The sequence below is a fragment of the Hevea brasiliensis genome, chromosome 2, assembly GCF_030052815.1.
Source record: "Hevea brasiliensis isolate MT/VB/25A 57/8 chromosome 2, ASM3005281v1, whole genome shotgun sequence".
NCBI classification, from domain to species: Eukaryota; Viridiplantae; Streptophyta; class Magnoliopsida; order Malpighiales; family Euphorbiaceae; genus Hevea; species Hevea brasiliensis.
In genome coordinates, this window is record NC_079494.1 from 99,736,246 (window position 1) to 99,760,689 (window position 24,444).

At 36.0% G+C, this 24,444-nt stretch overlaps 3 protein-coding genes and 1 long non-coding RNA gene across 4 annotated transcripts in view; all 4 read left to right on the plus strand.

Moving 5' to 3' along the window:
* Positions 1–4,147, plus strand: part of LOC110638899 (2-alkenal reductase (NADP(+)-dependent)-like) — a 71,630-nt gene extending 67,483 nt beyond the window's left edge. Inside the window, exon 5 of the mRNA XM_058143128.1 lies at positions 3,833–4,147. Within this exon, the coding sequence (XP_057999111.1) occupies positions 3,833–4,147 (315 nt within the window). The remainder of the gene's footprint in view (positions 1–3,832) is intronic.
* Positions 4,148–8,089: 3,942 nt separating this feature from the next.
* On the plus strand, positions 8,090–9,268 carry LOC110638904 (2-alkenal reductase (NADP(+)-dependent)-like). The gene is made up of 4 exons (XM_021789635.2): positions 8,090–8,326; positions 8,603–8,780; positions 8,911–9,077; positions 9,179–9,268. The coding sequence occupies exons 1-4, from the start codon at positions 8,090–8,092 to the stop codon at positions 9,266–9,268; spliced, it is 672 nt and encodes a 223-aa protein (XP_021645327.2).
* A 219-nt stretch (positions 9,269–9,487) lies between these two features.
* LOC131170585 (2-alkenal reductase (NADP(+)-dependent)-like) lies at positions 9,488–10,961 on the plus strand. The gene has a single exon (XM_058129966.1). It carries the CDS (start codon positions 9,538–9,540, stop codon positions 9,865–9,867), a length of 330 nt encoding a protein of 109 aa, XP_057985949.1. The 5' UTR covers positions 9,488–9,537; the 3' UTR covers positions 9,868–10,961.
* A 3,201-nt stretch (positions 10,962–14,162) lies between these two features.
* On the plus strand, positions 14,163–16,211 carry LOC131170586 (uncharacterized). The gene is made up of 3 exons (XR_009141379.1): positions 14,163–14,250; positions 14,700–14,757; positions 15,381–16,211. It is a non-coding gene; the product is annotated as an uncharacterized LOC131170586 (long non-coding RNA).
* Positions 16,212–24,444: the final 8,233 nt, after the last annotated feature.

Consider the following 24,444-nt stretch of genomic DNA (forward strand, 5'->3'; position numbering starts at 1 on the left):
TAATTAATTAAATCACATTTAACTTGATGATTACTTGTGTATGTGTGTGACTCACTAGGCTCATCGCTAATTGGCAATGAGATATGATATCAACTCTTAATATCATCAGAACTCTTTCTTACCATAAATGATTTCTCTAAATCATTTTATGCACCTCATAAACCATGGTTAATACCTAGCATAGCATGCCATGGCCACCCAATCAGTAATAAGGAATACCTTAAATGAACCTTTTATCATATGTTACCATGCACTAGAATCTCTCTGTTACCAAATCCCAATTTGAGCTGGAGTCATGGTTTATGTCAAACCCCATTTGCTATTAATATTATGTTCTCTTTTAATTCTAGTTCTTGATTAAAAAGATTTTCTCATCAAAAACTCTTTTCTGATTAAATCTATCTGTCCTGGCCAGGAACTTGAAACATCAAGAACAATTAAATGAACATAGAATTTTATCCATCTTGATCAACACCTACCTCTATATATAACTAGTAGGAGCCAACACATGCCCATATACCCATACACAGTACAAGTATGAAAGCAGTATCAAACTCAAACCACATATATACAAGATAATTGTGCTATCTCAGGTCTAAAGATTATATGCACTGACATGATTTATGACAATGCATTGACAAGAGTAAATGTCACTGTTCGACCTACTTATCATGCATAAGCGCCTATCATGTTTGTTATATAGTATGAGACTCACCATTCCATCTTATTTATATCTCATATAAATACATTGGGAACAAACATGAATACAATCTTTCTGGATAAGTCATGTCCTGTGTGAAGTATCCTCGATTATGAACCAATTTATGATACTTTGTGCTAGAAATACTGTCACTCATATTCTTAACAACTTAAGAATAGAATTTCTAACAAAATATCAATGGACCTTTTCTATTACACATAAATATATTATGTAAACAGAAAAGTGAAAATGCCTTTTATTAATAAAACATGTACAAGATACATACTAAATGATATGCTCTAGGCCATACTACTAACACCACCCAATTAATTACATTGAGTTTTGAGTGCTTAAAGAAAACTCTAGAGTAAGAAATAACTAATTGTTTCTCACCAATCCTAGAACAAGCCTTCTAGACCTTTTGAGGGGAAATCTTAGTATTCACTTAAAAGAGAAATGATCAAGGCATTCTTTGAATTTTAAATCCACATTTTTAGCCTTAACCAACCTCACTTTAAAATTTCCTTTTGAAACTAATTTGAACCTTCATTTATACCCCTTATTTCCTTGGCACCCATAATTTACCTAGCCATAAATCTAAACACTTGCCTACCCTTCATGAGAATAATTTGATTAAGTGATAGATACCTTAAATAAATTAAAAAAAAAGGGGCGTATATAACAATCAAGTGGGAGAAGTACTAAAGTAAAATTAGCTAGCATCATATCATGTTACAAAAAAATAAAAAATAAAAAAAAATTATTTACCACCCAAGTATACAAAGAAAATGAGTTTGGGGGTGGATTAAAAAGGGACAATTGCAATGCAAAATTTAATTTTATTTATGTAATGCCTAAAAGAGTTCAAAAATTATTTGCTAGCATTAGTGATTTATTGTAAAGTTCTTCCTCCCATTTGATTCTTAAAAAAATAAAAATAAAAAAAATAAAAAAATACATAATAAAAAAAATATATATATATATAAGAAAAGTGTATCTTGATCTTTTTAACAATTTAATTATTCTCATGTTTTGCTTTCTTTTTACCTTTTCTTTGTTAGCCACATTATTACCCCTTAGCCCCATTACAACCATTAAAAGTCCTTTTAATCTCTTGATTGTGTTTTGTTACATTAGTGGAGATTGGAATAGTTGGTTTGCCTATGGGATTGGCACATTATTCCTCCATTTAATTATTTCCATCATTATTTGAGGCACATTAGTTTATGGATTGTTTTAGAGTCTATTTGAGCATGATTTCCCTATGTAATTGATTGGTTTGGGCTTGATGGAATGAATAATTGACCTGAGGCTAAGCGGTGATAACTTTGGTGAGAATTGAATTCCTTATACCTTGAAGGTGGGTATATGGTTTGTTGGTGGCTAGAGGTAAGTTTGAGAGCTTTGATGAGTGATTTTCATGAATCTAAGAAAAAGAGGTACGCCAATTGCATATAATTATTTTTAATTTGCTTGAGGACAAGCAAAGGTTAGAGTTTGGGGGAATTTGATAAACCCACTTTATATAGGTATTTTAGGGTAGTTTTGCATCCATTTTGCCCTTTTTAGTTTAGTAATTTTATGCTTTTAGTGCTTATTTTAGTTAATTTTAGTTTCATTATATTTGATTTTTGGAATTTTAATATTTTTTATAGGTTTTAATAAGGTTTAAAGGCAAAAAGGTCCATATAGAAGAAATTCAAAGTGATTTGAAAGCTTAAAGTAGTGTGAAAAATGAAGAAAATTTGCCTAAAGAAGAAGACCAGCTGAGATTTTCAAGGGCTTCAACATGCCTTGTGTTGAAGGTCGTGTGAAGAAAAGAGTCAGCCAGCAGGAATCCACATGAGGCATGTAAATTTAGCGCTCGATCGTGTAGACAGAGATTTTGGAATAAACCACGCTGAAAGTTTCAAGGACTTCAACATGCCCCGTGTAGCTGGTCGTGTAGAATCTAAAGGCTCCTCCTCCTAATCAACATGAGGCATGTGGAAAATAACTTAAATCAACATAAGGCATGTAGGATGGCACTGGCAGATTTGCTGACATGAAAAAATTTTCTCTTTTCACACCTTTTACACCTTTTGTCTTTATCCCTTTATATACTATTTTTAGGGCAACCCTGGAGGGGATATATAGGCATCATATTCTCATTTTTACCATAAGGAGAAAGAGAGAGAAAAATCAAAAGAGGAACGAAAGAAGGAACCACGCCATTTTAAGAGGAAGGAAAGAAGGAACCATGCCATTTTTGGAGGAAGAACACCTTCTAGCTTCCAGTTTCAGAGATTTGGAATCTCTTCTTCTGGATTCTTTTATTTTTAGTTTTATTTTTATATTTTCTTGCTCTATTTCATATTTGCCACTTGTAAATACAAGTATGAGTGAGTAGATATTTAGGATTTCAGAGTTGGGTGTAATGATTTAAGTTTTATTTGTGGATTTGGACTTGTTTTAACCAGATTTTAATATATATAAGTTTTGATTCTTATCTTGTGTGCTTATTTACATACCCATTATTGGTACCCTTTGGGTTTTGTTCTTAATCTTAGATTGAAGGACTGAAAGGTAAAAATCTATGATAGATAATCAGGATAATGAACTTAATCATCTAGTATTAGAAATAAATAAACTAGTGGGTTAAGAGGAATTTCAAGTTGATTAAAGTACTTAAAGGGTTTTGGGTAATTAAACATCGCATGAGAATGGGGTTTAGTTTCCTTTAAAATACTCTTTAGTTTGCTTGAAAGAGAAATTAAAGGAAATCAGAATCAACTTCCTTCAAACTTGTATTTCCCTTAATCTTGGTTTTGCCTATCCAAATCCCAATAAAATTTACTTCATGAACCTCAACTCTGGAATCAATTTTTACCATTAATTAATTAAATCTTTTGTCACTTGCTGAAATTTTAGTAAATTAGTTTAGTGCTTAGAAATTTAATTGCTTATTTTATTATAATTTCCTTACTTTCCCATTTTGTTTTGCTGCATCTCTTACTTTTCTTTTGGTATACATTATCGATAGCCCAAATAATCGTGACTTTTATAGTTTGGTGCTCAAACAACAAATCTCTGTGGGATGATATCTTTTCTTTACTACTTGAATGATCCGTATAGTTGTGGAATACGCATCAGCTACTCAATATGAGACTCAGTGGACGCATTGCTGTGTGTGGTATGATCTCACAGTACAACCTAGGCCAACCTGAAGGAGTATATTATTTAGCGAATATTATTCTGAAACGTATCAGAATGGAAGGATTTCTAGTTTTTTATTACTATCATCTCTATCCAAAGTACTTGGAAATGGTCCTGCCTAAAATCAGGGAAGGGAAGATTATAGATATGGAAGACAAAGCTGAAGGGCTAGAGAGTGGTCCAGCTGCCTTGACAGGGCTATTTGTTAGATGTAATGTAGGAAAGCAGGTGGTTGTGGTTGCCGATGAATGATTCTGTCATCCATCAGAAGTTTTAAGCCTCTTGAAATATATATATATATATATATAATTTTTTTTTCAACTGCAATAAAAAGAGCTCTCCACATGTCATTGCCCCTAGGCTCAAGGTCACAGTTAGAGGTGTGTAGCTCTGGTTTCAGTTTAGTTCCTACCAAAACCAAAGTTTGGTTAATATATATATATATATATATATATATATATATATATATATATATATATATATATATATATATATATATATATTTTCAACTGCAATAAAAAGAGCTCTCCACATGTAATGGTCATTGCCCCTAGGCTCAAGGTAACAGTTAGAGGTGTGTAGTTCTGGTTTCGGTTTAGTTCCTACCGGAACCAAAGTTTGGTTCTTTTGATTTTTGGAACCTGAATCAAAACCAATTGGTTCCAGTTCAGTTCTTAGTGCATTCGATTCTGGTTCAATTCTATTTTTAGTTCTAACTTTAGTTTCGATTCTGGTTTTAATTCCAGTTCCTACATTTAAATTATTATATTTAAAAATAATTATATACTTCTAACATCAAAATATCAATAAAGATAATAATATTAATATTAAAATAACAATACTAATATCCAAATAAAATATCAATATAATAGCATAAAATCAAACTAATAATTCTTACATATAAATCCATAATAATACTCAATATCTATAATAAGTCCCATTAATATTTTCATATTCCAAATTATAAAATAACAACAAATCAATATAAAAAAAAAAAAAAAAAAACATAATATAAAGTTTCAATCTCACATTTTGAAAAAAAAAAAACTAGCTTCCATATTCCTTATAGCCACAATTTCCACACAAAAGGAACTCCTTCAAACCTTCCTCCAATATAATGTCACCTTCATTTTTACACAATAAATATGTTAATAAATGAATAATTTTAATTAATTAAAGGGAAAAAAGAATGTCAAGTCAATTCACAACTCACAATATCTAGCAATTCACTCTAGTTTTTGAAATAATAATCTCCACAACTTGGATCTTGAGTAATTTTTGAATTTTATTACATGAAAAGAAAGTAAATCGAAAGAAAAGAATTTGCAAACATTGAATTCTAAATTATTTTTAATTAAACAAAGATTATATTTCTTTTATTTATTAATTAAAAAAATATAATTTAAAATATCATTCATTCATTTGCAAGATAGTCATGAGATAAAAACAAAAGGGTTAAAATAGTTATGATAGAGTTTTTATGATTAAACTTTTTAAAATTAAAACTAAAATAGCTAATATAATTTTAAGTCACTTCATAAATTAGGTTTTATATATATATATATATATATATATATATATATATATATATATATATATATATATATATATATATATATATATATATATATAATTTTGTTGAAACTATATAATATATCTAAAAAATTATTAAAAAAATGTGTAAAATCGATTTTTTAGTTCAGTTCCAATATAGTTTCGGTTTGATTTATGTATAGAACCGAACCAAAATAATAAAATTAAGTTCAGTTCGATTCTTACAGTAGCGGTTCTTTTCGATTCCAATTTGGTTCAGTATCGTTCCTTAGTTTGGTTCGAGGTCCTTGAGAATCGTGCACAACCCTAGTCGCAGTTAAACAATTTCATAACCCTTGATTTAACCAACCCTATAGGGGACTTGCCATCGAACCATAGAGAGTCTCAAAGAGTCATAAGTACGGATTATCCGTAATTGATTTACGTATCTCCATCAAAGAAAGATAATATTGAATTTTAACTCTAGAATAGAGAGTCGAATTAAAGTCTAATGCCTCCAACTTTAAAAACCTACCACTAAGCCATCACTCTCAATGGTATCTTGAAATATTATCTAATCACAATGCAACTTCACATTTGTATTTTTTTTTTGTCAAAGCGAATTGTGTTTCCTCACTATAAATGCAATAAAATAAGGATCTAACTACTCCTATTTGATTTTTTTTATTTTTAGCCCTAATTGCCTATTCTAGGGTATAAAACTAAATTAGAAAAAAAATGTAAATCTAATTGAATAATTTTAAATAATTTAATGTATAGTTTTTATTTTATGAAATTGATGGTTAACGGATTCTATGGAAGCATGTAATATATATATATATATTAAATGTAAATATGTTTAATAAATATATTTTTGTAATATTCTTTAATTTTTAATCATAATTTTTCATCCATTCATATTTTAACTTTTTAATTAGGTATATAATTAATTTCATAAAATTAAAATATAATGAGAACAAAAATAAATATATTTATATCATTTTATAATAAAAGCAATGAATACAATAAAAAAACAAAATTTTTCTAGATAATAATATTATTATAGATTTTCTAAAAATGATGTTTCTAGTGAAATGTAAATTTAATTTATTAATATACATTAATTTAATTCATTAGTTTAGAAATTGATTAACTATTTAACCCAATAAAAAAAAAAGATTAACCGAAAGAAAAAAATTATCCTAATTAATATCATTTTATATGTATATATCCTAATTAGATGCCACATAGATCATTTTAATTTTAATTTTTTAACACTAAATTAATTTATAACTAATCATTGTAATTAGAATAATTTATTAAAATTAAAATAATAAAACATAATTATAAAAATTAAAAAAAATATTTGATCTCTTTTATGTGCATTGCATATTATAGCATAATGCAAATAAAATATCATATAAAATAAAATATAAAAATTTTGTATTTATTAACTCATAAAATCAAAATGCGTAATTAAATTATATACAATTTCATGGTCACAATATTTTTTTTAATGCTCCCTATTCATACAATAATTATCCTAAAAAAATAAAAATTCACATATCATTAAAGTAATTTTATTTTAGAAAAAAAATAGGTGGCGCGAAAGGTCATGTTTGAAGACTTGGCCGTTGCCAAATCTAAAAGGAATAGGTAGATTTTGGTTCGCTTCAGAATGGCTTATAGACCATCATCATAGAAACCATTCTAATTTCTGAGAAAACATTTCACAGTAGCCTGGCAAATTAAAAAGTATACTTGGTGTATTGAAAAAATAATGTATCAAATACTCAACTAATAATAATTGCATCATAAAATTAGAAAAGTAGACTCATTGCTTTTTTATTAAACGTACATATGCACATAATACATTTAATAACTTACCTTAAAAAAAAAAATAAATCAGCTCCAAAAAAATTTTATGCATATTTATTACCCAAAAATAACAAATGAATTTTTTGTTTTTGTAATTTTCTATAAGATCTATTAATTATTATAATGAAATTAGTGAGCAAAATTTTTTTATGAAGGAAAAGATGAAGGAATAAATCTCAAATCTACTCCTATATTTTTTAAGTTAATTTTATACTTTTTGACCAAATTAGTTTTAAACTTTTCATTTAAGTTTTAAAAGTCCAATTTTAGAAAAAAATAAAATAAAAAATATTTTTTTCTAATTTTAATAATAAAATATTAATTTTATATTTAATATTAGAAAATAAAATTTATAACCCAACCCAACCCAACATCATTAAAAATGATATATAATTTTAATATTTAAAATTAGAGAAAATAATATTTTATTATTAAAATATAACATCTTATTAAAGCAAAATTAATTTGAATTTAAATAAAAATTTAAATTAATTGATCTCAAAAATAAAAATGCAATTGAATTGAACATGTCGAAAAAAAATATAAGAAACAAATTAAACACTATTGAAAAAAAGAAGAAGAAGAAGAAGAAAGATCTAAAAGGGCTGCTGCTAGGTGCCCTTTGACATATTTGGGCGGTCTTGCAATCCAAATTGAGTAGTTCACTGCCTTAGGCCCTTTAAAAGGTAAACAACTCTCTTTACTTTGCTTCAAAAGGAGAAAAAACAAAAACCAAGTGATCATCGAGAGATAGACTTCGAGAAATCAAAGAAACATTATATAATGGTCGAGGAAGTGCTCATCAGCCACAAGCAGGTGGTATTGAAGAACTATGTAATTGGGTTTCCACAAGAATCTGATTTGGAAATTATCACTTCTTCTATTAAGCTCAATGTCCCTGAAGCCATTCAAGATGCTGTTTTGGTAAAGAATCTCTACTTGTCTTGTGATCCTTATATGTGTGGTTGCATGAGCAAGCCTATACGCCCTTGCATTGTTTCTTCTTTCGAGCCAGGAAAGGTTAGTGCATCATATATAACAATACCCAGTTTAACACATTGCATTTTTCAGTTTAGGTTCCATCATTGATCATAATAATAATACTAATAATAATACTAATAATAATAATAATAATAATAATAATATTATTATTATTATTATTATTATTATTATTATTATTATTATATGTATCAACACTGTCATCATTTCAACGACTACAATACTCAATTACATATAAGATTTTCCATATAAACTTTTTTTTTTTTTGTGATTTGATTATCTGAATTATATATGCAGCCCCTTTATGGATTTGGAGTGATAAAAGTTGTGGATTCTACACATCCAAATTACAAGAAAGGAGACTTGGCTTGGGGTTTTACCAAATGGGAAGAGCATAGTCTCATAATATCACCACGGCTTTTATTTAAAATTCATCATACTGATCTGCCCCTTTCCTACTACACTGGAATTCTGGGTAAAGCTTTCTATTCTTCTTCAGACTTACTTCTGCTCAGCGAAAGCTGTAGACTTTAGCATTAATTTGATATAAATTATAGTGATGGAAATTGAAGACTCATACATTAATTAATCCTTGTGCTTCTTAGGTGTCCCTGGTATCACTGCCTATGGCGGTTTTCATGAGGTATGCTCTCCTAAGAAAGGAGAGTACGTCTTTGTATCAGCAGCATCTGGTGCCATTGGTCAGATTGTTGGCCAATTCGCTAAATTACTGGGTTGCTATGTTGCTGGAAGCGCTGGATCAAATGAAAAGGTGAGCCAATACATTTTCAAAACATTATTAAGGATATTTCTTTTTCATTTTTATAAATCTGCATGCTGATTTTCTCTTCCCATTCATTTCTTCAATGCAAGGTTGATATGCTAAAGAACAAGTTCAGGTTCGATGAGGCTTTCAACTATAAGGAAGAGTCTGACTTAGATGCAGCTCTTAAAAGGTATTAAATATTAAGCATCATTCTCAAGTCACGCTGGAGTAAGAAGTTTGCAAGACTAAACATCTGCCGGTTGATTCAATATTAAGATTGGGTTGATTTTAATTCAATGAAAATAAAATATATTGGACTTAACTCTACCTTCGAGGATTGCACAATTCATATATGGAGAACTTTAATCTTATATCCAGTCAATGGGACAACATTAATGTTGTGTAACGGTGTGGCAGCTGTTTTCCTGAAGGCATAGATATTTACTTCGACAGTGTTGGAGGAAAAATGCTTGATACAGTGCTTTTGAACATGAGGATCCGAGGTCGCATTGCTGCCTGTGGAATGATCTCTCGGTACAATCTTGATAAGCCTGAAGGTCTTCGTAACTTGATGTCTATTATCGGGAAACGAGTTCACGTGGAAGGATTCGTGACTGGTGATTTTTATCACCTTTATCCAAAATTTCTAGAGCTGATTATTCCTTATATCAAACAAGACGAGATTGTATATGTAGAAGATGTAGGTGAAGGACTTGAGAGTGGTCCGACATCTCTCATTGGACTATTCACCGGCCGGAATGTTGGAAAGCAGTTGGTGGTTGTTACTCATGAATGATAGCCCAGCTGGAAATGGATCGTCTTTTATTTGTATTAGAAGTATTCTATAATTTTCTTAACTTCAATATATTTTTTCGTACAAGGCAGTTGGATTAGTGTCATGTAATAAGTTCATTATTTTGTTAAAATTTTATTTGATTATATTTTATTATGTTGAATTACATAATGTTAAATTTTAAGATTGAAATTCTAAAAAAAAAAAAAAGAAAAATTAAGGGACCAAGTATGTATTTCTAAAAACTTTATGAAAAATATTCATGTAAAAATAAATTTTACACAAAGTTTGAGAGGCCATGGTCCTCCAAAAATACATGTAATTTCGCCGACATGTTAAAAATAATTAAGTCAGCTGAAGAGAGAAAACTATAAGGGTGAGAGTGTTAATTGAAATAAAATAAATCATTTTCATATTTTAATAAACTTAATTAAATTGAAATAAATTTAAAATCTTAATTAAATATTAATAAATAGTTATTTCATCTTAAAATATATGATAAAAATTTAATAAATTTAAAAGTTAAAGAAATTTATTTTCATTTTATCGACTAAGGTCAAATATAAAAATTGAATAAAAACTTCAACATCGATGATGGTGGCAAGAGAAATTAAAGATCTATTAATACTTGGAGCAGTCTCCCGCAAAACAATGTTTTAGAGCACCTTATTGGTAAGAAGCATATTGGAGACTTTTTTTTTAACCTGTTGGCCATTTTGAATCTTTCAGGTTTGCCTATGTATGCTATGGGGTGATATCAAGTAAATAAATAAATAAGCTCTTAGACGAATGACACGTGTATCCACACAAAGAGGTCGTATGTACTCTGTTACAAGGAATGACGAGTCTTTGGCAAGAATGTATATGCCCCCAAAAGGAGTCGAATATTTTTCAGGGTGTGAATATATGAGTCCTTAGATAAATGAAACCTGCACTCAAAAGAGGTCGGATATCTCTTTAACCCGAGAACACGAGAACCCATTTTATACTACTACCACCCTAGTCCTGATCTCACTACTAGCCCTAAATTAAAGAAATCGCCTAACTAGCCTTAACATTAAAAGTAGACGTATGGACCACATAATGGAAAATGTAGGCAACCGTTAGTTTATTCCTAGGAAAATCATACTAACAATAAGGACCCTCCGCTATTAGCTTTACACGTGATGAATAAACATCGGCTCGCTTTTTCTATAAATAAGGACTCTCCCCTACTGGGGAGGATTGATTTTTTTAGCTTACTCCATGCCTATTGTTAGAATGTGCTCCTTATCTCTCTCTATGCTGGTAAAACAGTTGTATTTTCCTCCAAGTATGCTCTAGCACCTGCATTCTTCCAAAACCTTTTAGCCACATGTCATTATTTCAAGTATTTTCCCAATCCTTAGTTATCAATTGGCATCGTCTGTAGGAACAAAGCAAGTCTTGCTGAAGTCCCTTAAACCCAATATTCATTTACTATATACTCATTAAGTTCCACATGGCAAATGAAAAAAAAAAAAAAATCCCTTTCCCAACCTAGTCGTAGTTGGCCAAAATACTGACCTTGCGGACACCCCCCTATCGACTCAACCTCTGTCTACCTTTCCTAATTTTTGGGCCTCCTCATTTGGGACCCTTTCTGTTAATAATCTTAACACAACGTCTTTCTTTAACCCTCCTCACCACACTATGACCAACAATGACCTTTAAATAATGTCTCTTCAAATGTCTCAGATGAATGCTTGGTCAAACAAGGCAATGCAGCAAAGAGGACTAATTCCACCCTACATACCAACATTCAAAATATGAGTCCTAGCAGGGGAAACAAATTTGAAGGAAAGATTCACCATCCCTAGGTGCCCTTGTACCAGTAAAAGGAAAGATTTTCTTACCATTGACTCTAGGGCAGGTGCCCTTAGCCCGTACTCAATATGCAACCTTCCTAGTGGTCCGACTACCAATGCTGTATAATGCCATCCTTGGACGATTAGTGTTAAATGGCTTTGAGATAGCCACCAGCATCAAATATCTAATGATGAAATTCAAAACAACAAATGGGATAGCCATTGTAAGAAAAAGACAAGAAGAAGCCCAAGCAGTGTACCTAGCCACCGGGGAAGCCCATGAGGAAGAGGAAGTGAATGCAGAAGTATTGGAAGCACATGATGAAGGAAAGGAATAGAGAACTAACTGAAACAACATAACCACTTGAAGCATTTCCATTACAAGAAGATGGAGCTGACCCAGAGAAGTAGTTCTACCTCAATTCCAATCTACTCAAATAGGAAAGAGATATTGTCAAGATTGATTTGAGAAAATGCAAGAGAATTTGCATGGAAGCCCTCTAATATACTAGAAATAGATCTAGAGGTCATGACGCACAAGCTCAATCTAGATTGAGAGGCTAAACTAGTTAACCAAAAAAAGAGAGTATTCAGACCAAAAAAGTAGTTGGCCATGCATTCGAAGGTGGAAAAACTAGTGGAAGTAGGATTTGTTAGAGAAGTCATGTACTCGATATGATTGGTGAATTTGGTACTAGTAAAGAAATCCAATGGGACGTATCGAATGAGTATTAACTTCATTGATTTGAACAATAATTGTCCTAAAGACAACTATCCCCTTCCCAATATCAATAAACTTGTAGATACCACTGCTAGCTTTGAGTACTTGTCTTCTCTTGACTCTATGTCTTGATATCATCAAATCCCTATGTTCAAAGATGATGAACAAAAAAACATCATTTATAATGGAAGATAAAACTTACTATTACAAGGCTATGCCTTTTAGTTAAAAAATGCGGGGACAACTTATCGATGATTGATGAATAAAATATTTAAAGACCTAATAGGAAGAAACGTCGAAGTTTGCATAAATGACATGATTATTAAAAGAAAGTCCTTTTAAAGAATATGTAGCTGATTTGGAGGAAGTATTTTCAGTCTTGCACAAATTCCAAATGAAATTAAATCCGACCAAGGGTGCATTCTTCATATGGGGGTGAATACTTAGGGTACATGGTCAGTACCAAGGAATAGAACCCAATCACGAAAAAGTACAAGCCATTCAAGACATGATCACTCTGACTTGTAGCCAAGACATTTAGAAGTTAACTAGACGAGTAGTAGCCTTAAGCAGATTTATGTCTAAATCAGCAGAAAGATGCCTCCCCTTTCTTCAAAAAAACTTTGAAAAGTACTTAATTTTGAATGGACAGAAGAATGTCAAGTAGCTTTTCAACAACTCAAGGAATACCTAAGTTCCCCTCAAATCCTTAGCCAACCTGCCCTTAGAGAAGAGGTGTACTTATACTTAGTGGCATTAGACCAAGCCATCAGTGCAGTACCAGTTCAAGAAGAAGATAATATTCAGAAACCAATACTCAGTGTTGATGTAACACCCCAAAATTTTATTATTTATGAGTATTTTTGGTATTTTAATTTTATTTGAATTTTAGAAATTTTTTTGAGATTTTTCGGATTTTAAAAATCGGGTTCAATTTTCCGAAAATATAAACTTTGATGATTTTTAAAAATTAATTTAAAGACCACGTGGCAAAACTAAAAATATATTTGGAGTCTACGTATTTTTCTGAGTTTTATGAAATTTTTTCAGAATTTTTGGACCTCGTTTTCGGTCCCGAGGCAGAGTAAAAATTCAAAATTTTGTATTTCGAATCGAACCGACCGAATCGAACCGGACCGGATCGGACCGGTTAAATCGGACCGGTCTCTTCTCTTTTTCTTCCTCCCGCGCGCGACGCTCCCTCCCCTCTTCTCTCTCTCGTTTCTCTCTCCTCTCCACCCCCATGGCCACCATGACCACCAGCGAATGGCCACGCCTCGCCCAGCCATGGGCGAAAACGCTGAAAATGCCCCTGCGCGCCAGCCTTCCTTCATCCGGCGGCCGATCCGCCACCGATTGGACCGGTCTTGTGTCCAAAATCATCTACTCGTGAGCTTTTCATAGACACCAAGAACGCCGAAATCCATCTAGCGGATTGTCCGATTTTTGCTCGGGAAGATTTTAGCCCATTTCGACTTTTGGGCTAGATTTCTCGAAACCGTGAATCCCACGAAAACCGAGGCCACCAAAGACGCTCCATTCGTCGAGAGCTTCGCAACGACATAAATTTCGAATGGAGCGTTGGGTCCCACTGAACTTCGCAGTGTATTTTCGAGCATTAAATGAGCTTAGAAAATTCTGAAAAATTTATGTACTAACCCCCGTGTTATGGGCTTCGTGTAGGTATCCTCGATTCGCGGAAATTCGACGATTGACCAAGATGCGCAAAATTTCGGCGAATGGACCGTTCTGGAAAAGTCTCCGAATTGGACCGAGGTTTTGGCTAGCCCCCCATTGTCAGACGTCCCGAGCGCGTTCCCGAAGTCGGAATCGGCAAAGGTAAACCCGAACCTTGCTTTTTCGTAATTTTCTAGTGCTTAAATAGGATTAAAAATCCATAAAATATTCGTGATAGCTTAGAAAATTACGATTCTTTTTGCAATAGCTTAGTAATATTGCTAAGGACCGCGGGGCAAAAATTTTATAATTTTTAGAGCTTGTTTGGGCAGTTTTTGCAAAAATGATCAATAATAAGGACTAAATTGAAATTTTGCGTATTGTGATGGATGATTGATTTGATGGGCCCAGGAGGGGCTGTGTGATATGATTGAACTGTTGATATATGGATTGTGAATATAGAAGTGCGTTTTTAGCCCTTTTGCAGGTTGGGTAGGTCCTAGTTATAGGGGAGACTCTGCCGGATTTTCGGCACGACTTAGGACGTATTGGTCTTTTTCTTTGTTTGTATTGAGTCAGACTGTATTAAATAATTGTAATATAATTGTCAGGTGAGCCGGGACAACCTTCTTCCTCCGCCCAGCCGCCACAGTGATTGTCGTCAAGTCTGTGAGTAAAATATTAATTTTAATTGTAATTTCGATATTATTATATGTTCAGCATGCCCATGCATCACTTATATGCATATATTATGTAGTTAAACTCTATGCACGATTTATGTTGCATTCATAACTGTTAATGTGCCATGAGTGTTGTTGTAGTAATTTGGAGCAGTGTGCGTGCGTTGGCGTGCGTGTGATGTGGTGTGGACTATGGATAGGACTGGGTAGTCACGGCTTGAGTTCTTCGCTGGGACCTGTTCCTTCGAGGGGTAGTCACGGCTTGAGTTCTTCGCTGGGACCTGTTCCTTCGAGGGGTAGTCACGGCTTGAGTTCTTCGCTGGGACCCTCGATTTGGTTTATTAAGCGAAAGCCCGGCTTGAGTTCTTCGCTGGCACCAGGTTGGATTTAAGAGAGCTGTATAGGGGATCAGCTCCCAATATATTATGATTGATGCTACAGGGTGCGTGAGTGCTCCAAATTACCTTTTTGATGCTATGATGTGAATATGATGTTGATGTTGCATTTCACTCTACAGGGTGCATTAGTTACAGATAGTTATAGAGATTATGGTTAAAATTGATATTTTACTCTCTGAGTCGAACGCTCACTCCTGTTCAAAAATTTTTACAGGCCGCAGGAGGATATTTTATTCTGGGTTAACCTGCTTTTATACTTCGCAGGTTGTTTATCGATATTTGTGTAATTTTATTTACTCCTAGAATTTCCGCATGTGTTAGCAGTAATTATTTGAATTTGGTCTGTAATATTATATTCATGTTGGACCTGTAAACTTAATATTTTAAGTCTGTTTTGATGGATTGGATGAGGGAGCTGAGCTCCCATTTATTATTATGTTGATGAGTATGTGGAGGGTGAGCTGAGCTCCCCAATGGATTGTTTATTGTGTTTACAGGTCGGGTGAGTCGAAAACTCCCCGTTGGAAAGTCCATTTTATGGCCGGACTCTGTCCGTTTGTTTTCTTGAATTTGGGCCCAATGGGCCTTAGAGTTGGGTTAATGAACAGTTAGGCTTACTACGGGCCTCGGGGGCTTTAGGCTGGCCCAGGTCCTAGTGCCGGTCCGGCCCATAGGTTGGGTCGTGACAAATGTGGTATCAGAGCTTAGGCTCCAGATTCTTAGGGAATGTTGTCTAAAGTGTTGGGAAGAGTCTACTAGGAGTCACATGCGGAAATATAGGGTCCACATTCGTCTTGCATTGTCATCTTTGCTTCTAGTTTCTGCTCCATATGTTATGTATAAATATGAGTCTATAGAGCTGTGTAATGAGCAGTTTTGAATTTTGTGGGCTAATGTTGCTGAATTTCAGGAAAATGCGTAGAAGCAGGAGAGCTGCCACTGCACCAGAACCAGATGTGCCTGACGAGGTGTCAGCACAGGATGAGGCGCCTGCCCCGAGGAGGCGGGGTAGGAGGCCTAGAGCTGCTCAAGTAGAAGAGCAGCTACCCACGCTCAGAACAGATCTTTCATGGCACAGGTCCCATGGACCCCATGGCGCTACTCTAGCTGGGTTCGCAGAGAACCATCGACATGATGGCGCAGTATATGGTCCACCCTCCACAGCAGCAGCAGTCCACCGCACCAAGAGAGGAATCTTACAAACAGATCATAAATTTCAAGAAGTTGGTGCCTGGTACCTATGATGTGTCAGACGATGCATATCGGTTTTTGGATTCTCGCATGACAGAAATGTAATTACGATTGATCGATAGAAGATTGATAGAGTGTATGCAGCACGTCATGGGGCCCATGCCTAGACAATGGATGAATGACTACGTGTTACCCCGGATGGAGGGTTTGACATGGGCTCAGTTAGTGGAACTTTTTATCAATCGGTTTGTGCCAGAAAGCTTCAGAGATCAGAAGCAGTGGGCCTTTGTGGCCTTAAGACAGAATGGCAGGTCTGTAGATGAATATGCTACAGAATTTCTGGAATTGAGCAGATATGCCCCTACAGCAGTATCTACAGAGACTATGAAGGTGAAAAGATTCCTAAAGGGGCTTGACAGGAGATATGCAAACCTGGCCATGATGTCTGATCAGTCTTTTGATGTGGTGGTTGATCGAGCTAGACAGATTGAGATCAGTTATGCTGTGGATGACAGCGAAAGAGCAAAGAAAAACAGAGCAGAGGGTTCCTCAGGTGTCCCTCCCATGGGTACTCCGGATAGTGGTGGCCAGAGTAATTACAGAGGAAAGAGTAGGAACAAGAAAAGTGGTTTTAGACACAAACCACGAGGATTTAGACCAGGGTACGGATCCAGCAGTGGTCACAGTTCGGGGTACAGCAGTTCTGGGTCTGGCTCAGGATCCTCCTTGGCACCTTGTGCACAGTGTGGAAGAGGACATTCAGGACCTTGTTTGATGGGATCAGGAGTATGCTTCAGGTGTGGCCAACCGGGTCACTTTGCTAGAGAATGCCCCGTTTTCAGGGAGCCACAGATGGGGTCATAGGGTTATGTTGCGAATGTTCCTCGATAGTTGTATCCGGGCGCTTCCAACATGGCAGGCAGTCAGTTCAGTGGCCAACAGGGCCGAGGACAAAGGGGACGTGGATTTGGAGGCAGATCAGGAGGTAGAAGTCGTGATCGTGGTTACGCCACTCAGGGTAGGGGTCAAGCTCGGGTTTTCACCCTGACCCACCAGGATGCTCAAGCTTCAAATGCAGTTGTGGCAGGTATTCTTCTGGTCTGTTCTTATGAGGCTCGTGTTTTGATAGATCCGGGTGCTACGCACTCCTTTGTCTCCCCTGTGTTTGCCATGAGGTTGGGTAGAAACCCTACAACTTTAGAGTGCCCTTTGTCAGTAGCTACCCCACTTAGTGACAACATAGATGTAGACATGGTATTTCCGGGTAGCCCAGTGGTAGTGGATGGAAAGATCCTCCCAGCAGACTTGGTTCCTCTACCAATAATGGATTTCGATGTAATCCTGGGGATGGACTGGTTGGCAACTCATTATGCCACCTTAGACTGCAGGAACAAAAAGGTATACTTCCACATACCTGGTGTGGAAGAGTTTAGCTTTGATGGTGACAGGAGCGTGGCTCCATATAATTTGGTGTCAGCAATTAGTGCCAGAAAAATGTTGAGGCGTGGATGCCAAGGGTATTTGGCATTGGTGAGAGATACATCTGTAGAAGGTGTCAGCATGGGAAATGTTCTGTTGTCGAGAATTCATGGATGTCTTCCCGAAGAGCTTCTGTGGTTGCCACGAAAGGGGAATAGAGTTCGCATTGATGTTATTCCGTGTACAAACACCATATCCATGCCACCTTACAGGATGGCACCAGCATAATTGAAAGAGTTGAAGGAGCAACTACAGGAGCTTTTGGACAAGGGTTTCATACGTCCGAGCACTTCACCCTGGGGTGCTCCTGTTCTATTTGTGAGAAAGAAGGATGGGTCATTGAGGTTGTGCATTGACTACGCATACCGAACAAGGTGACTGTGAAGAACAAGTATCCACTTCCTGATCGATGACTGCTTGATCACCCAAGGGGCTAGATTCTTTTCCAAGATAGACTGCGATCAGGCTACCATCGCTTGAGAATCAGAATGAGGATGTGTCCAAACGGCTTTCGTGACAAGATATGGTCATTATGAGTTCTTGGTGATGTCTTTTAGACTCACTAATGCACCAAAGAAATTTCATGGACTTGATGAACAGGTGTTCAAGCCATTTTGGACCGCTTTGTCATCGTATTCATAGATGACATTCGTATACTCTCGACCGAGGAAGAACACGTGTGGCACTTGAGGATGGTGTTGCAGACGTTGAGGAGCACGGTATATGCCAAATTTTCAAAATGTGAATTTTGGCTAGAAAGCATCTCATTCTTGGGACACGTGGTTTCAAGTGACGGTATTCAAGTGGATCCCAAGAAAATTGAAGTCAGAATCGATTGGCTTAGGCCTACAACAACCATCGAGGTGTGAAGTTTTCCGGGTTTAGCCGGCTACTACAAAGCGTTTTGTGCAAGATTTCTCGAATAGCGGCTCCCTAACTAAGTTGACCAGAAGAATGTTCCATTCATTTGGACAGATGACCGTGAGGTGAGTTTCCGAGCTTAAGGAGTGTCTAACCACCGCTCGTGTTGACACTACCCGTGAGTGGTGAAGGATACACCGTGTATTGTGACGCCTCCAGAGTTGGCCTAGGGTGTGTTTTGATGCAGAATGGAAAGGTAGTGGCTTATGCTTCAAGGCAGCTGAAGAGGCATGAGCAGAACTACCCCACCCATGATTTGGAAATGGCGGCTGTAATCTTTGCACTAAAAATCTGGAGACACTACCTGTATGGTGAAGTGTGCGAGATATACACCGACCATAAGAGTTTGAAGTACATCTTCCAACAGAGGGACTTGAACTTGAGACAGAGGAGATGGATGGAGCTTCTGAAAGACTATGATTGCACCATCCAGTACCACCCTGGGAAGGCCAATGTTGTGGCAGATGCTTTGAGCAGGAAATCTTCTGGCAGTTTGGCGCACATTTCAGTAGAGAAGAGACCATTGATTCAGGAGGTACATGAGTTGATGGATCAAGGTTTAATCCTAGATCTTTCAGATGAGGGGGTATTGTTGGCTCATTTTTCAATGAGGCCAGACTTGAAGGACAGAGTTAGAGTTTCCCAGCACAGAGACCAACAATTGATGAAGATCATAGAAAGAGTACAGCAAGGCGAAGGTGGTGAGTTTGGATTTGCCAATGATGGCGCCCTAGTGCAAGGTTCTAGGATATGTGTGCCCGATGTGGACAATCTCAGAAATGAAATCATGCAAGAGGCACACTATACACTTTACAGTGTCCATCCAGGTTCCACCAAGATGTACCATGACGTGAAAGATAGCTATTGGTGGAATGGCATGAAGAGAGACATCGCAGACTTTGTGTCCAAGTGCTTGACTTGTCAGAAGGTGAAGTTTGAACACCAGAGACAGTCAGGGAAGCTGCAAGAGCTCCCTATCCCAGAATGGAAGTGGGAAATGATTACTATGGATTTTGTGACTGGGTTGCCTCGTACCACGCGAGGATATGATTCGATATGGGTAATTGTAGACCGCTTGACCAAATCAGCTCACTTCTTACCTGTAAAGACTACATACTCTGTGGCACAGTATGCCCGGCTCTACATTCGAGAAATAGTCAGATTGCATGGAGTTCCGGCTTCCATAATATCTGACAGAGGGCCCCAGTTCACTTCTTGGTTTTGGAGAAAGTTGCAGGAGGCACTTGGCACACAATTGAACTTCAGTACAGCTTTCCACCCTCAGACAGACGGACAGTCTGAAAGGACAATCCAAACACTGGAAGACATGCTTCGTATAAGTGTCTTGGATTTTGGAGGTCAATGGGATGAGCAGCTAGCTTTGGTGGAGTTTGCCTACAATAACAGTTATCACTCCAGCATAGGGTTGGCACCCTATGAGGCACTATATGGAAGAAAGTGTAGGTCTCCTCTGTGTTGGACAGAAATGGGGGAAGCAAAGGTGCAGGATGTAGACCTAGTGCAGTACACTTCAGAGGTAGTTCCTTTGTCGAGAACGATCGAGGCGGCTTTGATGAAGCGGAAGAGTTATGGACCCAGAGACGGAGGGATGTGGAGTTTGTAGTGGGCGACTATGTATTCCTGAAGGTATCTCCAATGAAGGGAGTCATGAGATTCGGAAAGAAGGGCAAGTTGGCACCTCGGTATATCGGACCTTTTGAGGTTACTGATAGAGTTGGAGCAGTTGCCTACCGGTTGGAGCTACCACCCAACCTTTCTCATGTTCATCCCGTGTTTCACATCTCCATGCTCAGGAAATACATTCCCGATCCTTCTCATGTACTGCAGCCGGATGTGATAGAGCTAAAGGAGAATTTGACATTTGAGGAGCAACCTGTAGCCATAGTGGACTACCAAGTAAGACAGCTAAGATCCAAACAGATCCCTATGGTTAAGGTTTTGTGGAGGAGCCAGTCAGTGGAAGAGTGCACCTGGGAGTCAGAACGGGACATGCGTAGCAAGTACTCTTACTTGTTCAATGTATAATCATGTACTTTATTCTGCCTTGTGTAAAAATTCGAGGACGAATTTTTTGTAAGGGGGGAAGAATGTAACACCCCAAAATTTTATTATTTATGAGTATTTTTGGTATTTTAATTTTATTTGAATTTTAGGAACTTTTTTGAGATTTTTTGGATTTTAAAAATCGGGTTCGATTTTCCGAAAATATAAACTTTGATGATTTTTAAAAATTAATTTAAAGACCACGTGGCAAAACTAAAAATATATTTGGAGTCTACGTATTTTTCTGAGTTTTATGGAATTTTTTCGAAATTTTTGGACCTCGTTTTCGATCCCGAGGCAGAGTAAAAATTCAAAATTTTGTATTTCAAATCGGACCGGTCTCTTCTCTTTTTCTTCCTCCCGCGCGCGACGCTCCCTCCCCTCTTCTCTCTCTCGTTTCTCTCTCCACCCTCGCTGGCCAGCCGCCTCACCAGCCAAGGCTGGCCCGCCTCAACACCATTGCCGGCCAGCCGAACGGAAAAATGCTGAAACGCCCCTGAACATGCGGGCGCGCCAGCTTTCGGCCAAATCCGCCCGATCCGTCCGCCATTGATGACCGGGTCTTGTGTCCAAAATCATCTACTCGGCGAGAGCTTTCCATAGACACCAAGAACGCCGAAATCCATTGAGCGGATTGTCCGATTTTTGCTCGGGAAGATTTTAGCCCATTTCGACTTTTGGGCTAGATTTCTCGAAAACCGTGAATCCCACGAGAAAACCGAGGCCACCAGCACGCTCCACTCGTCGAGAGCTTCGCAACGACATAAATTTCGAATTTTTTCGACACCGTTTTGATGGGTCCCACGGAACTTCGCGGTGTATTTTCGAGCATTAAATGAGCTTAGAAAATTCTGAAAAATTTATGTACTAACCCCGTGTTATGGGCTTCGTGTAGGTATCCTCGATTCGCGGAAATTCGACGATTGGCCAAGTGCGCAAAATTTCGGCGAACGGACTGTTCTGGAAAAGTCTCGAATTGGACCGAGGTTTTGGCTAGCCCCATTGTCGGGCGTCGAGCGCGTTCGAAGTCGGAATCGGCAAAGGTAAACCGAACCTTGCTTTTTCGTAATTTTCTAGTGCTTAAATAGGATTAAAAATCCATAAAATATTCGTGATAGCTTAGAAAATTACGATTCTTTTGCAATAGCTTAGTAATATTGCTAAGGACATGAGGCAAAAATTTTATAATTTTTAGAGCTTGTTTGGGCGTTTTGCAAAAATGATCAATAATAAGGACTAAATTGAAATTTTGCGTATTGTGATGGATGATTGATTTGATGGGCCCGGGAGGGCTGTGTGATATGATTGAACTGATATATGGATTGTGAATATAGAAGTGCGTTTTTAGCCCTTTTGCAGGTTGGGTAGGTCCTAGTTATAGGGGAGACTCTGCCGGATTTTCGGCACGACTTAGGACGTATTGGTCTTTTTCTTTGTTTGTATTGAGTCAGACTGTATTAAATAATTGTAATATAATTGTCAGGTGAGCCGGGACAACCTTCTTCCTCCGTCCAGCCGCCACAGTGATTGTCGTCAAGTCTGTGAGTAAAATATTAATTTTAATTGTAATTTCGATATTATTATATGTTCAGCATGCCCATGCATCACTTATATGCATATATTATGTAGTTAAACTCTATGCACGATTTATGTTGCATTCATAACTGTTAATGTGCCATGAGTGTTGTTGTAGTAATTTGGAGCAGTGTGCGTGCGTTGGCGTGCGTGTGATGTGGTGTGGACTATGGATAGGACGGGGTAGTCACGGCTTGAGTTCTTCGCTGGGACCTGTTCCTTCGAGGGGTAGTCACGGCTTGAGTTCTTCGCTGGGACCCTCGATTTGGTTTATTAAGCGAAAGCCCGGCTTGAGTTCTTGGCACTGAGTTGGATTTAAGAGAGTCAGATAGGGATCGGCTCCCAATATATTATGATTGATGCTACGAGTGCGTGAGTGCTCCAAATTACCTTTTGATGCTATGATGTGAAAATGTTGTTGATGTTGCATTTCACTATACAGGGCGCATTAGTTCTAGATAGTTATAGAGATTATGGTTAAAATTGATATTTTACTCTCTGAGTCGAACGCTCACTCCTGTTCAAAAATTTTTACAGGCCGCAGGAGGATATTTTATTCTGGGTTAACCTGCTTTTATACTTCGCAGGTTGTTTATCGATATTTGTGTAATTTTATTTACTCCTAGAATTTCCGCATGTGTTAGCAGTAATTATTTGAATTTGGTCTGTAATATTATATTCATGTTGGACCTGTAAACTTAATATTTTAAGTCTGTTTTGATGGATTGGATGAGGGAGCTGAGCTCCCATTTATTATTATGTTGATGAGTATGTGGAGGGTGAGCTGAGCTCCCCAATGGATTGTTTATTGTGTTTACAGGTCGGGTGAGTCGAAAAACTCCCCGTTAGAAAGTCCATTTTATGGCCGGACTCTGTCCGTTTGTTTTCTTGAATTTGGGCCCAATGGGCCTTAGAGTTGGGTTAATGAACAGTTAGGCTTACTACGGGCCTCGGGGGCTTTAGGCTGGCCCAGGTCCTAGTGCCAGTCCGGCCCATAGGTTGGGTCGTGACAGTTGAAGGGTGCTGAGTTGAGGTATCTTAACATAGAAAAATTGGTCTTCGCAGTCTTGTTTGCTGTCAAGAAATTCAAAGTATCCTAGAGGCACATTAAGGAGTGGTTTGTCATAGACCAGCCTCTAAAACGAGTACTACATCAACCTGAAACTTCTAGAAGAATGTTAGCCTAGTCAATCGAAATTGCACATTTGATTTATTTTGTTTAATTTTTTTAATAGTACATAGTCTTTAAAAGTTAAAATATTTTGTTTTATTTAATATCTATAATTTTATAAGCATTATTGTTATTTTATTTTAAATTAGTATAAAAAATTGTTCAGTTTAATTTATTTTTTTATTTTATTGCTCTTTAAAGTTTAAAATTTATATGATATTCAATTCTAGCATTGCTAACAATACACTACAAAAAATTAAAAACATAGCTAAGAAAATTACCGACCAAATATGTCTATATTTTGTTGGTAATTAGGATCATCGGCGAAATATTTTCTTCCACAAATTGTAGTGTAGGTAATTTTTACTGACGAAAAAATATTGTTACTAAATTTACCAACAAACTATTTCAAAGGTAAATTAGGATTGTTTTTTAGGTAATTTTGTGGGGGATCATACACTGATAAATTATCAACTATTTACCGACAATACTTTTTATTGGTAATTACTAACAATAATAAATTATTATAGGTAATTACCGACAACAATAAGTTGTCATAGGTAATTACCAACAACAACTTTTTGTGGCTAATTTTTATTCCATATTTTTAATTTAATTTTTTATTTTTAATTTAATTTAATTTATTTTTCATTTAATTTAACTTTTAAATTTAATTTAATTTAAAATTTTCAATTTAATTTAATTTATCATTTTATTTAATTTTTAATTTATTTTTATTTTTAAAATTTTTTATTATTTTTAAAATTGAATATTAATTATTTTAATTTAAATGTAAAATAATTTTTTAATTTTTTAAGATTTAAATGACTTTAAAAAAATAACTGGTGAGGCCCAAAGTAGGCCTCACATATTGTCT

Bases quoted from the DNA above. Each gene is read 5' to 3' on its own strand.
- LOC110638904 (XM_021789635.2), top strand. From the start codon at position 8,090: ATGGTCGAGGAAGTGCTCATCAGCCACAAGCAGGTGGTATTGAAGAAC. The intron at 8,327-8,602 runs GTTAGTGCATCA...TTATATATGCAG, and splicing joins CTTCTTTCGAGCCAGGAAAG to CCCCTTTATGGATTTGGAGT. The intron at 8,781-8,910 runs GTAAAGCTTTCT...TGTGCTTCTTAG, and splicing joins CTACTACACTGGAATTCTGG to GTGTCCCTGGTATCACTGCC.
- LOC131170585 (XM_058129966.1), top strand. From the start codon at position 9,538: ATGCTTGATACAGTGCTTTTGAACATGAGGATCCGAGGTCGCATTGCT.